A 17106-nucleotide genomic window follows, 5' to 3' on the forward strand; every position below is an offset into this window, starting at 1 on the left:
TATCAAAGACAATAATTTCCCTTAAGATGCTGCGATTCACGGTGGTACCCTGGATACTACGAAAAGCAGGACATGGCTCTTAATATGGTGTGTGATCACCATGGATGGCAACACATGCAGGAGACAAGGTTGGTAAGGAGTTCTTGTGGTCAGCATTCCATTCGTCTATCTACAAGGTTGACGAATGGTGGATGATCATTGGTGCATGCATACACGCAGCAAAATGTCTCCCCTATGTAACCCACATATGCTTGATGCAATTTAGGTATTTAAGTCTGGGGAAGGGGAAGGCCAATCCATTTGTCGAATATCCTCTTGTTCCAAGAACCCCTCCGCATGCACTGCTCGATGCGGTTGCATATTGCCTTCCCCATATGGGAAGTAAGGGCACAACATGTTTTGATCTCTAGCCAGAAACACTGTCGTATCTAACAATTTTGGTGATCCGGGTATTATGGTGTGGGAATGCATAATGTTGCTTGGGCATATCTTCCAACACAGTAGACTCAGTGCTCAACACTGGTGTGGGAAGGCATAATGTTGCTTGGGCATACTGACCTTCAAATCTTTCAACATAGTACACTCACTGCTCAACATTATTGTGATACTGTACTCCTTCCCCCTATGCATCCTTTCAGGCTGCATTCAGTCATGACTTAATTTTTGTGGATGACAATGTGCAAACGCCTCAGACAGCAAAGGTAGAGAAGCTCTTGGAATGAGAGAGTATTCAGCAAATGGACTAGCCTGTTCCTCCCCCTGACTTAAATCCCACAAAGCAAATCTGGGATGTGTTAGAGACACATATTGCATCATGTTCACATGCATCGACGACACTCTAGCAGTTGCCAAATCTGGGATGTGTTAGAGACACATATTGCATCATGTTCACATGCATCGACGACACTCTAGCAGTTGCCAACTGTGCTAGTGAAGGAATGGAAAGCTCTGCCTCAATACCTCCCTACCAACTTATGGCCAGCATGGGAGCACATTGTACAGCATTGCCGGCAGTGGTGATTGCACATTCTATTAGGAACCATGCCCTGCCTTTTGTAATGTCCAGGAGAGCACCACAAATTGTCTTTAAATAAAGAAGCGTCACTTCTCTTTGTCTCCTTGCATATGTTTTCTGTACCAAACTGTAGCAGTTCTTTCTACAAACAGACCAAATTCCAACAAACTACCTTACTTGGAAGTGACACATCATGTGAAAGATGCTTTTGTCCATAAGTTTTGCACACCAGTGTATTCGTATGGAATGAAGTCCTGTATGGAAGTGAAATGTGAACTATAAACAGTACAGAAAAGAAGATAATAGAAGTTTCTGAAATGAGGTGATAAAGGAGGATGCTGAAGAATAGACGGAAAGATCAAAAACCTAATCAAGAGGTACCGAATCAAATCCCAAAGAAAATAAATTTATGACACAGCATGAGTAAAACAAGAAATGTGTTAACAGGACACATCCTGAGGCATCAAGGACAGTTAATTTGATAATGGTGGAAAGTATGGAAAAAAACTGTAGATGGGGCGAAGGACTGACTACAATAAACGGATTCAACTAAACGGAAGTTGCAATAGTTAGGGAGATACACTATGTGATCAAAAGTATCCGGAAACCCCCCAAAACATACATTTTTCATATTAGGTGCATTGTGTTACCACCTACTGCCAGGTACTCCATATCAGCTACCTCAGTAGTCATTAGAAATTATGAGAGAGCAGAATGCGATGCACCCCTTGTTTTGCATCGCACTATCACAGCACAAGCCTACATTGATGTTTTAAGCACCTTCTTGCTTCTCACTGTTGAAGAGCGATTTGGGGATGGCGAGTGCATCTTTCAACATGATCGAGCACCTGTTCATAATGCATGGCCTGTGGCAGAGTAGTTACATGACAATAACATCCAGGCCTCAGTGCAGCACGCTGTGAAGAATGGGCTGTCACTCCCCAAGAAACCTTCCAGCACCTGATTGAATGTATGCCTGCAAGAGTGAAAGCTGTCTTTAAGGCTAAGGGGGTGGGCCAACATCATACTGAATTCCAGCATTACTGATGGAGGGCACCACGAACTTGTAAGCAATTTTCAGCCAGGTGTCCAGATACTTTTGATCACATAGTGCACTAAGGGACTCATAGAGAATAGACTAGTGTGGAGAGCAGAAACAAACCTGTTTTCAGACAGAGGACGATGAGGACAACGATGACAACAACAATGATAACTCTTAATTTTGTGTGTTGTAAATGATGTCAACTAAGACTGCAACTATGTCAATTTTTATTTTTTACCATCTGCTATAAAAGAGCTCTGTGAAGTATCTACATTTGTCCACAAAGAAGGGAGGCACAGTATCTTGCAAGAATGGATAGATGACTGCAGTAAAATTATACAGAACAACACATATATTAAGAACATATTCAGGATGATGAGGCTTCCACAATATTGGATAATACGAATTCATTCCTGACATTCACTGTGCTGCACACAGTAAATACGTCAATAAATAGGTGGTGAGGCGATTTCATTATCTGAAAAAAGAATAAGTAAACTCTCTGAGAAAGAAGTCAGTATTAAATGAGATATACATTGGACTATTATACTGATTTACTGAATGCAGTCTACAAAAACTTCAAAGAATTTGCAAAGTACACAAGCACTCACAAGTCATCCACAGTATGGTATTAATACTGACTGAATTTCTGTATACCTTAAAAGTGAAAAGCTTCAACTGTGCTATATAGGAGAAGCAACTGCCATGCCTTTATACTCCACTTTTTTCTTAAAACAAATTTAAATGAGCTCTTATTACATCGATGTTTGAGAACTAAACTAAAGACTTTACGTGGCCTGTAGTTTTAAGTTTCTTCAGTGTGTATTATAATCATCAGTTTGGCCATTTTGATCACTTTCACTCTTATTTTATTCAAAAGGTTAATAGTTTACAGGTTACATTATCATTTTAGAATAAATCATAACATGACTAGGAAATCTTTGATTTCTCTCTTAAGTTTCCCTTTTTCTCTCTTTTAAACCTAGTATTTCTTCCTTAATGGTCAATTTCCTGCATTCCATACTTTTTTTTGCCACTTTCTGTCTATCCTGTTTTATACCCGTCAAGGCGACATAACAAAAACAATATTAATAGTCACGTCAAAGAAGAAATTAATCTGTGCCAAAACACAGTGCTTTTACTACACAAAATTTCTACATTTCAAAATCTGTATAAACCTTTCCTGCAAAATGTACCTGACTAGCTGCCATATTTTCATCAGTTTCTTCATAAGTTTTAGTAGCATATTACAGGAAGAGGGGGTGAGAGTGAGATAGATAGATAGATAGATAGATAGATAGATAGAGAGAGAGAGAGAGAGAGAGAGAGAGAGAGAGAGAGAGAGAGAGAGTTGGCTTACAAATGGCTGATCAGATTATACCAGTCCATGTCAGAAAATTGTTATACATTACACAAAATCTATACCCAGAACACAAAAACTACACAGATAATGTGAAGGGGATACTTTTGCCTGTCCTAGCTGTGAGAGAGTAGTTAGTGAAGTAAAGTGATTAGCGTATTTTTAAGCTTTTCAGCATTTTATTACTGCACTCTGTGTTACGAAAGCTCTGAGCTGACATGTTAGAGAATGTTAAGAATTAGATTCCACAGCCATTGATGCATAAGAATAAGGAGATTTAGTATTCACAAAAGGTTAATACATCCAAACCACTCAATGCAGACAGCATGGAACCACTGGCAAACACACTTGTTCCACAAATAATTACAAACCATGACATAATATTTATAGCAAAGGTACTTTGATAACCACACACAGTATGCCATATATACCTTCTAGATAATTCCTGAATGATACGGTAATGTATTACAAGCACAATAAAGAGGGGCATAATGAAAATTTTGACAATTTTTTTTAGTTATGTAGTTAGTGAGAAATCACAAAATGATAATTTTTACTCTTTACAAAAAGTAATTGACAAATAAATAAAATTATTTAAAAAAATATATTCTGTAGAATATTCAGTTAAATCTGACCAACTGCAACAACTTACTTCAACAATAACAGGGACCATATGTGACTATATAATAATATGTTATAAAATTCGATCTTTATTGTGTAAACATACTACTACCGTAACACTGCATCAGTTCAAATAACCAAGTGAATGCCAGTAGTTTTATGCTCAATGTACAACTGAATGATACCAAAAACAACACACAAGGTGCAATGATACAGAAAGGACACCCTAAGAAGAAAATTCGTTCCCTGAAACTAACCTGTCGGAGGCTGTACTCTCCGATCTCGAGCGTGGCAATGCTGCTTGTGCTGCTATCTACAGCTTGACTCCTCCGTCTCCGCATGCCATCTGCATCACGAGAGAATCTCTGCTCCCCATCTAAGCAGCGAGGCTCTAGCCCGTGCCGCAGATCCTGTCTGTTTCTCAGCAGCACAATGTCCCCCTCAGTCTTCTCTCTCCGTGGTCTCACAGGAAATTCTGGACTTGCTTTGCTATGATTAAAATCTGTCAGAACAGGTTCACCATTTCTATTATTTGAACTGTTCCCCTTCTTCCCAAGCCCACCAAGGAGGTTCAAGCCAGCAACTGATGATCCTGGAATGTCAGAGCCCCTCCATCCATTACCAGAAAATGAAATTCCAGAGCCGTGATTTTTTGATTCCATTAAAATGGCAGAATGGCGACTAGAAGCAGGGAAAAAATCAGAATTTTCACGTCGAAATCCAAATGGCACTGAAATGCGGGAATCTGATTCATTTCTGCGATGCTGGGGAGCATTTTTTTGCTCATTCACAGAAAATTTTCCACTGACATCATTCTGGCTGCTAACATCACAACTGTCTTTATCTTTGGTTTTGTTATTGTTTTCTGTCTTATCTTCCCCCTTTAATTTGTCTAAGCGTTCACTAAAACCATGGAAATATCTACCAAAATCCAAGTCCCATTCTTTCAGCAGTTTTTGCTCATCAATTTCAGATCGTCGGCTTTGTTTGTGCTGTTGTGCTTTGGCTGCTGCTTCTCTCTTCACATACACAGCAAAGGAAAAACAATTACAACAACATAACAACAAGAATAAAATGATTAATGAACAAAAATCAAATAATTAAAAAAAATGGTTGTGTGCAGTCATCCAAGTTATCTGTAAATCCACCCAAATGTGAATGCCTGTACTAATAACGTTACACAGGGAAACTAAGAAAGTAATTTGATTAACCATACCCCAACAATAGGAAGGACTTTGCTTAAACAAGGCCCAACAATCAGTAGGACTTACTGAAGAAAAAGAGATGATTACCCACAAATGTACTTAAGATGATAACATTTTTCTGTTATCCTAATTATGTTTAATATGATTCAGAACTTATGTTTCCATAATAACCAACCTATGGAATCCTCTTTTTGACATGAAATTTATTTTTCTGAAACACAATATACAATAGATAAATAGCAAGTTAAGTAACTAGTGGAACAATAACAAACAGACTGCAATAGACCACTGAGAGTTTTCCTCAAAATTTTTATTTCATCTTTATGAGCAGTGAAAGAACACTAGCTAAGAAATGGGAGGCTTGGACTATTCTAACATAAAATACGGGGACCACGTTTAAGGCTACGATTGCTGTTGACAAGTTTGCAAGAGTACCTTTTCTTATGAGAATTCTGGTGCATGTAGCACTTAGGAGGTATCAGATTTCAAATTAAAGTTCCACTACACAGTTGTTCATATACAATGAGCGTCCCCTCTTTCCAGGTGTAAACTTTTTGGTTAGCTACAATATCTGAAATGGAGAGGCATTTCTACTTACATGATGTCAGTTTTTGCACACAATTCATCCAATGCTACAAACTTAAAATGTCAGTTTTCTTCGTTTGTTTATTGTGCTCAAACTATAAATGTGTGCGTAAGTTTATTGCCATCATATGCTAAACCTGTCAAAGCATATATACAACTGGCACTGACTGGCAAATGGGCATATGAAACATACATTTCAAATGAAGAACTGATTTTAACACACTGCTACGTTAGCATACCTAAGCAAATAGCAGCATCTCTTTTGTCATTTTAATGATAATTATGTCTCATAACATAGTGTCTGATACCTTTTGTTCTCTAACATATTATGACAGAGGTACAAGATTTTACATAGTGAATAAAAGAAAGTCTCTATTCACTGATGTGCTTGTAGTAAATGTCGTTCCTCTGCATCCTCAAATTTAAATATAAGATTTGTTTAATGATATTTGCCAAAATAAGATACTGTGAACAGCGGCACAAATTACATGCTATATATGCAACATTTAGCTACACAAAATGCACAAAACAAAACATTGATCAGCTGTGAAACTGTTTTGTTTAGCATTGAACCACAATCACAGTAATGGGTTATGTCACACTACTATATTGCACAACTGTGCAGAATTTATTCAAGTCGCAAATAACAAACGAAAAGTTAAAATAATACAGACACAAAAGTTCTTGCTAGGAAACAGCAATTTTAGATAAGAGATAATTAAGGTACCAGGTAATGGCAAGGCTAAATACCCACTTTAACACCAATTACAAAATAAGCACACATTTCCATGAAAGAAAAGCTTTCTTTTACACCCAAATTATGTAGGACGGAGCACCCTACACAGACGCATAACTTCGAAAAATGTAGACCATCTTTTAACGAATATCTGTGGAATGGAAGTGCTAACAATCAGCTCACATATTAAATGAAAACACTTAACAGGAATTCCATATAGAGCACAAAGCTATGTACATCAAGTCACCAATCAAAAGCTTGACACATATTGTGCAACAGATCACAAAAACATACAGGAATGCAGTGCATCTAACTATAACTAATCAAGCACAGAGACTGACATTTAAAATTGTAATAATCATGTTGTAACTGGGAGCTTACCCTTTTCATGACAAGAGTCCTATCAGAGCCTTCTTCTTCATCTGGCGTGGGTGGCAGAGGTCTGTTTGGAGCACCACTGGAAGAAGCACCTGAAAGAATTATTACTTGATATTTCCCATAAATTAATTTAATTTCATCAGAACATTATTCAGTACTATTAAACCCCTCTTTTATACTTTTCAGAGGAATTTAATGGTTCATAATTTTTAACAAAAAAAAAATTGAAACAATTTCTTCCACTGAATGTTTTTTTCCATTTGGTGTCAAGTTCATAAATACAAAAAAATCAAAAATTTAGCAAAGTTTGAAAGTGATTACAAGAGCTGGGTATATGTTACATGCACATATATGACATCAAACTGTAGACAATAAGTGTATCTAACGTCGAATCATACAACTTGCTACCCTGTGGATGTACAATGACTACGAAAAATTTGCAAAAATACAGGATAACATCTGACAACAGCTGATGCTGATTACATAACAAGGCGTAAAAAACCACAGAATTACAATCTACAAATATCATAATGAAATTAAATGTATATAGACAGGTGGTGGCATAATGAAATATAATTCTGTAGGACACAATATACAGTGAAATGTAAAATTAAATTATAGCTGTGCTGTCAGGTCTCATCCTGACCACTGACACCGGAAAACACAATGTATTTTGAAAGAAGTGCCAAAAGTATGTGACAATTACGATTGTAGCTTTGCTATTAGTTCACAATCTAACCACCACTTCAAAAATCACCACTACATATTCCCAAAAATCTGTACACCATACATCACTTGATAACATTTACCTGCACAATAAGTGTTTCACACTACTTTAAAACCAGTGTCTTGTCTACATCATATTTTTTATCTTCACTATCAGTGGTTTGTTAAGTAAAAGGTGTGAAATTAAGAATTATAATGTAAAAAAGAGTGGAAATTAACATCCCTAACATAGAAAATGTCAAACAGTGGGAAAACATTAATACTGGGAGCATAACAGTGTGATATATGTTATCCAGAAAAGTGGAGTTGTACTGGGTAAAAATTCTGAAAAACACAATATATTTAGGTTACTCTTCTTCTGTGATATTGTTGTAATTCATAAATGACTTTGGCCTATGATCTGCACTACCCATTGTTTAACTCCAACTAATCCAGTTTTGTTCTAACTTGCAACCCTCTCTTTCTTCCCTCAATAGTACATCTAAGATGCAACTGTGACATTAGCAACCTGTAAACTTTCTTCTTCGCTAAAGTTTTGCTTGAATTAATATAATTGGTACAAGAGACAAAACTGTAATGAAAACAGAAAAATATTTTACCTTCATGTATGACCATTGTCTGAGGCTGGTGCCCTGGATCCAATGGCCTGTAGGGGGAGAGTTCAGGCCTACACAGAATGAAAGTTGGTAATAGAGAGACAGATTAAAATTAGTGCAATCAGTGTACAAAATTAACAGTACAAACAATAACTTACTATGGTTTCTGTTTAATATAATACAAGCAACTGCATTGGAAGGAGATGGGATTGACAAAAATATATTATGGAAATAGTAAAAGCACTACAAATAGAAGACGCACAACTTCTTGGTTCACTGAAGACGATACGGCAAATAATAAGTATTGCATTCCTATGAAAATCTATTTACAAGAACTTTAATTCATCTATTTCTCTACTAACCTCCCTTGCTTTGCCTGCCATACTATTCATATTGTTTTATGTTTTATCACCTTTGCCCCCCCCCCCCCCCTCGAAGCTAGTTCTGCAAGGTATTACCTGTTTGGAATTTATATATAATTTAGTTTATAACCTGAGTAATATTGCACTGTAACAAACAAAAAAAAATCTTAGAATGAAACCTTGAGTGTGAGATCGCTAGTCCAATCTTTAGTAAGGTGCATTTGAAAGTGCAGGGTTAACAATTACAACAGGAAAAATATTAGCTGCTAATGACACACCACAGCATCAAGAGGTCAACAGAAGATATGTGGTCGGGAGGTGCAAAGATTAATCTTCTATGGAACATATGTAGTACAAGTCACAAAATGGTCATCACCGACATTCTAGAAATATTTAAAAGAAACCGTTATCTTCCATCATCGACACCGACTGAAAAATGGCATGCCACAATGATCGCAAAGGTCCGCACCATCAAGATCGAAGATGAACTCCATGGGAGTTACAAACCGTGTAGAATGTTCAGCTCGGCATATGGAATTATGTTGGTGTAATGGGATGAGAGAACTTGTGCAAGGTGATAGCATGCAACCAAATGTGAAACACAGACCTTATCGTGAAGCTGGCCATCCTTTAAGGCGTAACTGCAAACAGTGCGATAGGTTTTACATGCACGGAGAAAACAAACATCCAGAGACTGAATTTGTCCAATGGTTCCACATGGTATGAACTGCAATGTCACCCTTTTCAGGAAGGATAATTTGCTCTACAGGAGTACCATTTTCTTACGCAGGCCAGGAATCAAGCAAAAGCAAGTTATTCTGACCAGTTACTGGTCAAAAGCGGTGCTCATAATTTAGTCGTAGTTCTCTTATGCCCATTTTCCCACTCCTGCTTGCTGTGATGTAAACGTTCCGTACTGCCCTTGCAAGATCACAAACATGAGAAAAAATCGTAGGGGGCAGAGCAACTCCAACTTCCTGCAGCACAATAAATAACTTTCCAACCAATTTACCATTCAAATTCAAGGTCGCCATAATCGTATACAAATGCATTAAGGCATTGATGTTAGTTGATCTTGATACAACACTCTTGGTACCTTTAATTTTCAGGGTTCTTTCAAATGCGCCTCCTCTCCAAATCTCGACTGGTCGGAGTTGAAAACAAATTCCTTATCAAATGATGAAGTAAGTTTGTTTATCTTATCTACAAATTTTTGAACTGATTCCATAGTCTTCTGTGCATCATCAAGTTGACGCTTTGTTTGAAATTTCGTTATCTTACTTCTTCCACTGCTGCAGCTTTGTTTAAAATTATGCAACCATCCACCTCTTCCCTTGAAACCACTGTAATCTATATTGTGCACCATTTGATATGCATAATGTATTAGGTCACTACAATGGGCATCCCGTAGACTGTATAGAGCATCTTTGAAATGTGGGAACACCAGTGCACCTGTCCTTCCTTGAATATCTGTAGCTTTTCTTAGGCACTATACGATCATACTTCTGCATAATTATATGAAATCTGATCATAACTGTATTTGTACTGTGCTGTGGATGATCTTTCATGTGTTAATTATGTTTAGTACCCACTCCTTGGACAATGATTGTCTTTTACTATATTTTACTGGTTACGGGATTTGTGGTTCTCGGTCCAACAAGGATAATGAATTACATGGCTTGACAACCGTTTCCGATCACTTTCACTTGTTAAGCACATATCGTCATCACTGTACTCCCCATGTACATTGGCCGCACAGTCAAGCATAGGACACCACATTTTCCAGTGACTCATCTTGCAGGAACACTAGTATTTCATCTGTCACTTCTTTCTTGGATTCCTTTCTAAAGTAATGTCAACTTCAGCAACTGTTGTTGTGGATATAATGCAATGTTTGCTTTGTTTATTATTTCCACTGCCCTGCTCTGTATCAACACTACTAGCACTGTAGTACTGTTGAGAGTTACTTGTCAACTAAGCAGTTCAACTAAGCAGTTCAACTAAGCAGTTCAACTATGCTCCTTATCCTCATGCTGTGCTCAACATTGGATACTTCCAGTCCTGTCCCCTGTCGCCACTAGCAGCCAACACTGTGGTTGCATGGTAGACAATATGTGGGGCACCGAATGCCACATCATTAGCCTTTTGTGACCAGCACTCAAGGGGTTCCCTGTTAGACAAAATCCAAGTTCCAGGAAATATTGGAAGGATGTGAAACACAAGTTACAACATTTGAGGACTGAGATGAGGTACAAACTTGAAAAGAATTACTGCTGATATTTGAGTTTATAATGAAAATTCAAATTTATGTCTTTTCACACTCTTATAGTACTTCAAGTAACATATAATTGCTCAGAGAGAATTATTTAAACATATCTTCCACAATCATTAATGATATAACAGTGAGAATTCTGATGTAAACAAGCTCCACTGTTATTTATTGCTGACTCGAGATAACAGCAAATGATTCTAATTAGGGATACAAACCACATTCTAACTTCTTCCACTATGACTGTACCACTCTCATCTTCCAAATGTACTGCTGGTGTAGAACCAAACAGAACGGGAAAAAATATATAGCAATTGTTTCATGATAGGCACAGCTACCAGACAATGCCACATTTTAGTGCCTAAACAATGTACCTAAGGCCAACAAATACATAGGTGGTCTACAATGAGCTTCTTGATTTTGGCATAGTCCATACTACAACAGGTCCCAGTTTCTCAGTTGCTGTTCATTTATTCAAAGAAAATGGTGTCAATTGCAAAGGGCTGAATGTCAATCAGTGCTTTCAGAGTTAAGTATGACAATCAAACAAAAGGAGTTCCACTGGGCATTCAGAAGATAGCAGCCAATTTAAAAATAAATAAACAAATAAAAACACCAATGAAATTTCTTGTGAAGTGTAACCCCTTGAAAAGACAAAGATGCACCCAAGAACACAATACACATTCCGCTAGAGCACGGAACACACGGACAACTGCTTTTCCTAAGGGATGATGCATCAGATCAACAAACAACAGTGTACCACACACTATGTATCACAATCAATACAGGCATGTTTAAGTATCTGGTACAATAAACTTAACGTAAGACAGCCACAACATGAAGGCTTTGCTTGACCAACATGATCGTCAGAATGTTGTTCTTTGAGAAATAGGAGGAGGCTGTGCATCCTCCATTTTATGCATAAATGAACACCTGCAGCTTAACATCCGTTCCCGATATAATGAACATCAACCCAAGCGGTCAAAAGATGGACTGAGGGTTTGTCTCCACATTTGCAGTGCATTACAAGATCTACTTGAAGCTGTAAAATTTCCTTATGGGCAGGACAACACTATTAAAGTGAGAGTATTTACATTTGCAAGCACACTGTTTGTTGAAGCTTTTACTTATTTTATTTATATTTATTCATCCAAGGATCATCTCACAACTATATTGGATTTGTTGAGGTAATACGACGCACATCAATAGGCCAAAATATACAACACACGGCACACACAACATGCTTTGACAGGGAATAGGACAGGTGGTCAGTTGTGGTCTTGATTAAGGAACCATCCCAAAATTTGCCTTAGTGATCTAGGAAAACCATAGAAAACCCAAATCTGGATGGTTGAACAGAGCAGCTCCATCCACCCAAATATGAATTCACTTAGTGTCTTAAAAGGCCGCACTGCCTCATTCAGTCATTCTCTATAGTATAAAATTTCTTGATTTACACATGATTTGTTTCTGGTTACTTACTATTATTTTTCTTCACAGTATGTAAAAAAATTGCTGGTTAGATTATTGCATATCGACAAGTAACTAAGTTCCTTGTCTTTCGTGATTCAGTACCTACCTTCATTATCTAATTTGTGAGAATAAAACAAATGAGTGAACTAAACAAACATCCAGACCTAATTTTGCACAGTCTCCAACGTACCAGTTGCATCAAAAATGAATGAAATGTTCATGGAAAATGCCAAGTTGCACCTGCATCCAGTATCTACAAAATGGAGAGCACCAAGCGTTTTTGTAATAGTTACGCAGTGAACTAATGCAATAGGGTTGGGATCCCATCAGTGACAAAGATGACACCAACCACCACCCAATTCGACATTCATCATGGTGATGGTATATATGGATGTATGTAAATGTCTAAACCAACACATTTTCTCTACTTTCTCCCAATTTACGAAAAAAAATGAAAAATTGTACATCTGTGTAGACTCAATACGTTCAAAACAAAATGAAGCAAATCACTATGTCTACAATGTGTTAACCCCATGTACAAAATAATGTCTCACATTATGGCAGAGTATCAGGTATGTTTTGACCACAATTTCTATAAATCCTACTCAGCACAGCAGCAATGACAAAACAACGTACAGTGGTTTTGGAGGATCGCTTGCCAGAAGTGTCCCATCATTGCGGACTTTGCCATCATCATCGTCATCAGAATCTGAGTCAGCAGCATCCAAAATTGAAGAAGAAGACTGTGGAAGAGATGATGGTAAAGGTCCTTTCCCATTTTGACGAGATCTTGCTGGTACTTCCTGCTGGCCCATAACTAACTCATTCAGCTGATCCACAATCATGTCCAAATCCTAGAAACCAAAAATAAGAAACTTTCAAGCAAAGCTGCAGCTAAAAAAATTGCATTAATGTTCTAACAACAAAAGACAGTCCAGATACCAATAATTTTTTTTTGTTACTGTAATTAAAAATAGGTAATATATTGCGATCTGCACTGCCTTTTATTATTAAAATGTTAAATCTGACTGCTGTGGTTCCTCAATTACATAAAAATTATTGTATTAATCTTCTATTCCAAGGATTGGTTAATAGCTATAATTTTATCCACTGCTCAATGGAAGCAGATTTAAGAGAGTAATTTGGCCCATCCATATTAATATCTTGTGATCTGATCACATTAAAACTGATGAATTTCCAAAGAACAAGCTTCCACCTTCAGGTGTACACAATATATGCACTGAGATACTTTGATTCTTGTGTGTGTGTGTGTGTGTGTGTGTGTGTGTGTGTGTGTGTGTGTGTGTGTGTGTGTGTGTGTGGGGGGGGGGGGGGGGGGGGGGGGGGGGGGGGGGGGGCCTGCACGTGTGTGAAGATGGAAAATTGAGTCTCATAACAAACAAATACCCCACTCATACAGTTATAGTTGGCGGGGACTTCAACCTTCCCTCGATATGTTGGCAAAAATACTTGTTCAAAACCAGTGGTAGGCAGAAAACATCTTCCGAGATTGTCCTAAATGCTTTCTCCGAAAACTATTTCAAGCAGTTAGTCCACGAACCCACGTGAATTGTAAATGGTTGCGAAAACACACTTGACCTCTTAGCCACAAACAATCCAGAGCTGATAGAGAGCATCATGACTGATACAGGGATTAGTGACCACAAGGTCGTTGTAGCTAGGCTCAATACCGTTTCTTCCAAATCCACCAGAAACAAACGCAAAATAATTTTATTTAAAAAAGCGGATAAAGTGTCACTAGAAGCCTTCCTAAGAGACTATCTCCATCATGACTCATACAGGGATTAGTGATCACAAGGTCGTTGTAGCTAGGCTCAATACCGTTTCTTCCAAATCCACCAGAAACAAACACAAAATAATTTTATTTAAAAAAGCGGATAAAGTGTCACTACAAGCCTTCCTAAGAGACAATCTCCATTCCTTCCGAATTGACTATGCAAATGTAGACGAGATGTGGCTCAAATTCAAAGATATAGTAGCAACAGCAATTGAGAGATTCATACCTCATAAACTGGTAAGAGATGGAACTGATCCCCCATGGTACACAAAACAGGTCCGAACGCTGTTGCAGAGGCAATGGAAAAAGCATGCGAAGTTCAGAAGAACGCGAAATCCCCAAGATTGGCTAAAATTTACAGACATGCGAAATTTGGCATTATGAGTCACCTCGAAGGGAACGATCTATTGATACGTAATCAGCATGGTTTCAGAAAACATCGTTCTTGTGCACTTTATTCGCATGAAGTAATGGCCGTTATCGACAGGGGATCTCAAGTTGATTCCGTATTTCTAGATTTCCGGAAAGCTTTTGACACCGTTCCTCACAAGCGACTTCTAATCAAGCTGCGGGCCTATGGGGTATCGTCTCAGTTGTGTGACTGGATTCGTGATTTCCTGTCAGGAAGGTCGCAGTTCGTAGTAATAGACGGCAAATCATCGAGTAAAACTGAATTGATATCAGGTGTTCCCCAGGGAAGTGTCCTAGGACCTCTGCTGTTCCTGATCTATATAAATGACCTGGGTGACAATCTGAGCAGTTCTCTTAGGTTGTTCGCAGATGATGCTGTAATTTACCGTCTATTAAGGTCATCCGAAGACCAGTATCAGTTGCAAAGCGATTTAGAAAAGATTGCTGTATGGTGTGGCAGGTGGCAGTTGACGCTAAATAATGAAAAGTGTGAGGTGATCCACATGAGTTCCAAAAGAAATCCGTTGGAATTCGATTACTCGATAAATAGTACAATTCTCAAGGCTGTCAATTCAACTAAGTACCTGGGTGTTAAAATTACGAACAACTTCAGTTGGAAAGACCACATAGATAATATTGTGGGGAAGGCGAGCCAATGGTTGCGTTTCATAGGCAGGACACTTAGAAGATGCAACAAGTCCACTAAAGAGACAGCTTACACTACACTCGTTCGTCCTCTGTTAGAATATTGCTGCATGGTGTGGGATCCTTACCAGGTGGGATTGACGGAGGACATCGAAAGGGCGCAAAAAAGGGCAGCTCGTTTTGTATTATCACGTAGTAGGGGAGAGAGTGTGGCAGTTATGATACGCGAATTGGGATGGAAGTTACTAAAGCAAAGACGTTTTTCGTCGCAGCGAGATCTACTTACGAAATTTCAGTCACCAACTTTCTCTCCCGAATGCGAAAATATTTTGTTGAGCCCAACCTACATAGGTAGGAATGATCATTAAAATAAAATAAGAGAAATCAGAGCTCGAACAGAAAGGTTTAGGTGTTCGTTTTTCCCGTGCGCTGTTCGGGAGTGGAATGGTAGAGAGATAGTATGATTGTGGTTCGACGAACCCTCTGCCAAGCACTTAAATGTGAATTGCAGAGTAGTCATGTAGATGTAGATGTAGACCTCAGAAATGTGATAAGTTTCCGTGTGATAAACAGGGTTAGGATTTTTTGATGAACACCTTTTTTTAAGGGTAAATTAAACCCCTTTAGAAAGATACCACAGTGCGAAAGTTTTCCTGTAGTTGTGAAAAGAACATGTTTTCATGACCCTTTTTGGGATCTTTATTCCTTTACTGTTTTCCTCTGACCCTGTCCATAATCCCCATTTTTCTTTCTTTTCTTTTACTGTAGCTTCTTGGTAATCACCTTGAGAGCATTTTACGCTGAAGTGCCAAACTGGCATAGGCATGCATATTCAAATACAGAGAGATGTAAAAAGGCAGAATATGGCGCTGCGGTCAGCAATGCCTATATAAGACAACAAGTGTCTGGTGCAGTTGTTAGATCTGTCACTGCTGCTACAATGGCAGGTTATCTACATTTAAGTGAGTTTGAATGTGGTGTTATAGTTGACACACAAGCGATAGGACACAGCTCTCCTAGGTAGCGATGAAGTGGGGATTTTTCCATACGACCATTTCACGAGAGTACCATGAATATCAGGAATCCGGTGAAACATCAAATCTCCGTCATCTCTTAGGCTTGAAAGGGTCCTGCAAGAATAGGACCAATGATGACTGAAGAGAATCGTTCAACGTGACAGAATTGTAACCCTTCCACAAATTGCAGAGTGGCTCTAGGAACATTCTTCTGCGTATCCGCTGGCCACCAAACTCCCCAGAAATGAACATTATTGAGCATATCTGGGATGCCTTGCAATGTGCTGTTCGGAAGAGAGCTCCATTCCCTCACACTCTTATGGATTAATGGACAGTCCTACAGGATTCATGGTGTCAATTCCTTCCAGCACTACTTCAGACATTAGTCGAGTCCATGCCACGTCATGTTGTGGCACTTCTGCATGCTCACAGAGGCACTACATGATATTAGACAGGCGTACCAGTTTCTTTGGCTCTTCAGTGTATTATTCATAAGAGAAATGGCTTGTAAGTTTAATTCCATTTCTCTATAGTTTCAAATCAATACAAAATATTTAAATTTCAATTACTGTATCCTCAGCTTGCAGTGAATATGCGAATAGTAAGCCTACTTCCCTCAGTAAATGTAGGACTAAAAGCATGCCGCAATAATGGAAAATAATTGTGTAGCTGACAAATACTATCCCTCTCACTTTACTGCTATAAATAACTTACAACAATGCAAATGACAATGAGTGTACTTCACTGACTGTATTTCACTCTATCCTTCTAATTTCACCAGAATCAGTAGCCTGCTGCTCGGGAATGTTACTTTGTTACTAAACAAGTTTATTACTAGATTTTAGATTTTACCATAGCGAAGGTGTCC

General features: G+C 38.3%; 1 protein-coding gene across 3 annotated transcripts in view; it reads right to left on the reverse strand.

The window, feature by feature from the left end:
• The window catches only part of LOC124777093 (serine/threonine-protein kinase mig-15), a 342698-nt gene that overhangs the window by 140068 nt on the left and 185524 nt on the right, over positions 1–17106 (reverse strand). For 2 of the 3 annotated variants that reach the window (XM_047252373.1, XM_047252372.1), the window contains exons 13-16: positions 13005–13222; positions 8268–8335; positions 6946–7034; positions 4296–5057 (exon numbers count right to left, since the gene is read on the reverse strand). In XM_047252373.1, coding sequence (XP_047108329.1) covers positions 4296–5057; positions 6946–7034; positions 8268–8335; positions 13005–13222 — 1137 coding nt within the window. The remainder of the gene's footprint in view (positions 1–4295; positions 5058–6945; positions 7035–8267; positions 8336–13004; positions 13223–17106) is intronic. The other variant, XM_047252374.1, reaches the window with a different exon arrangement.

The sequence above is a fragment of the Schistocerca piceifrons genome, chromosome 2 (assembly GCF_021461385.2).
Source record: "Schistocerca piceifrons isolate TAMUIC-IGC-003096 chromosome 2, iqSchPice1.1, whole genome shotgun sequence".
Taxonomy (NCBI): Eukaryota; Metazoa; Arthropoda; class Insecta; order Orthoptera; family Acrididae; genus Schistocerca; species Schistocerca piceifrons.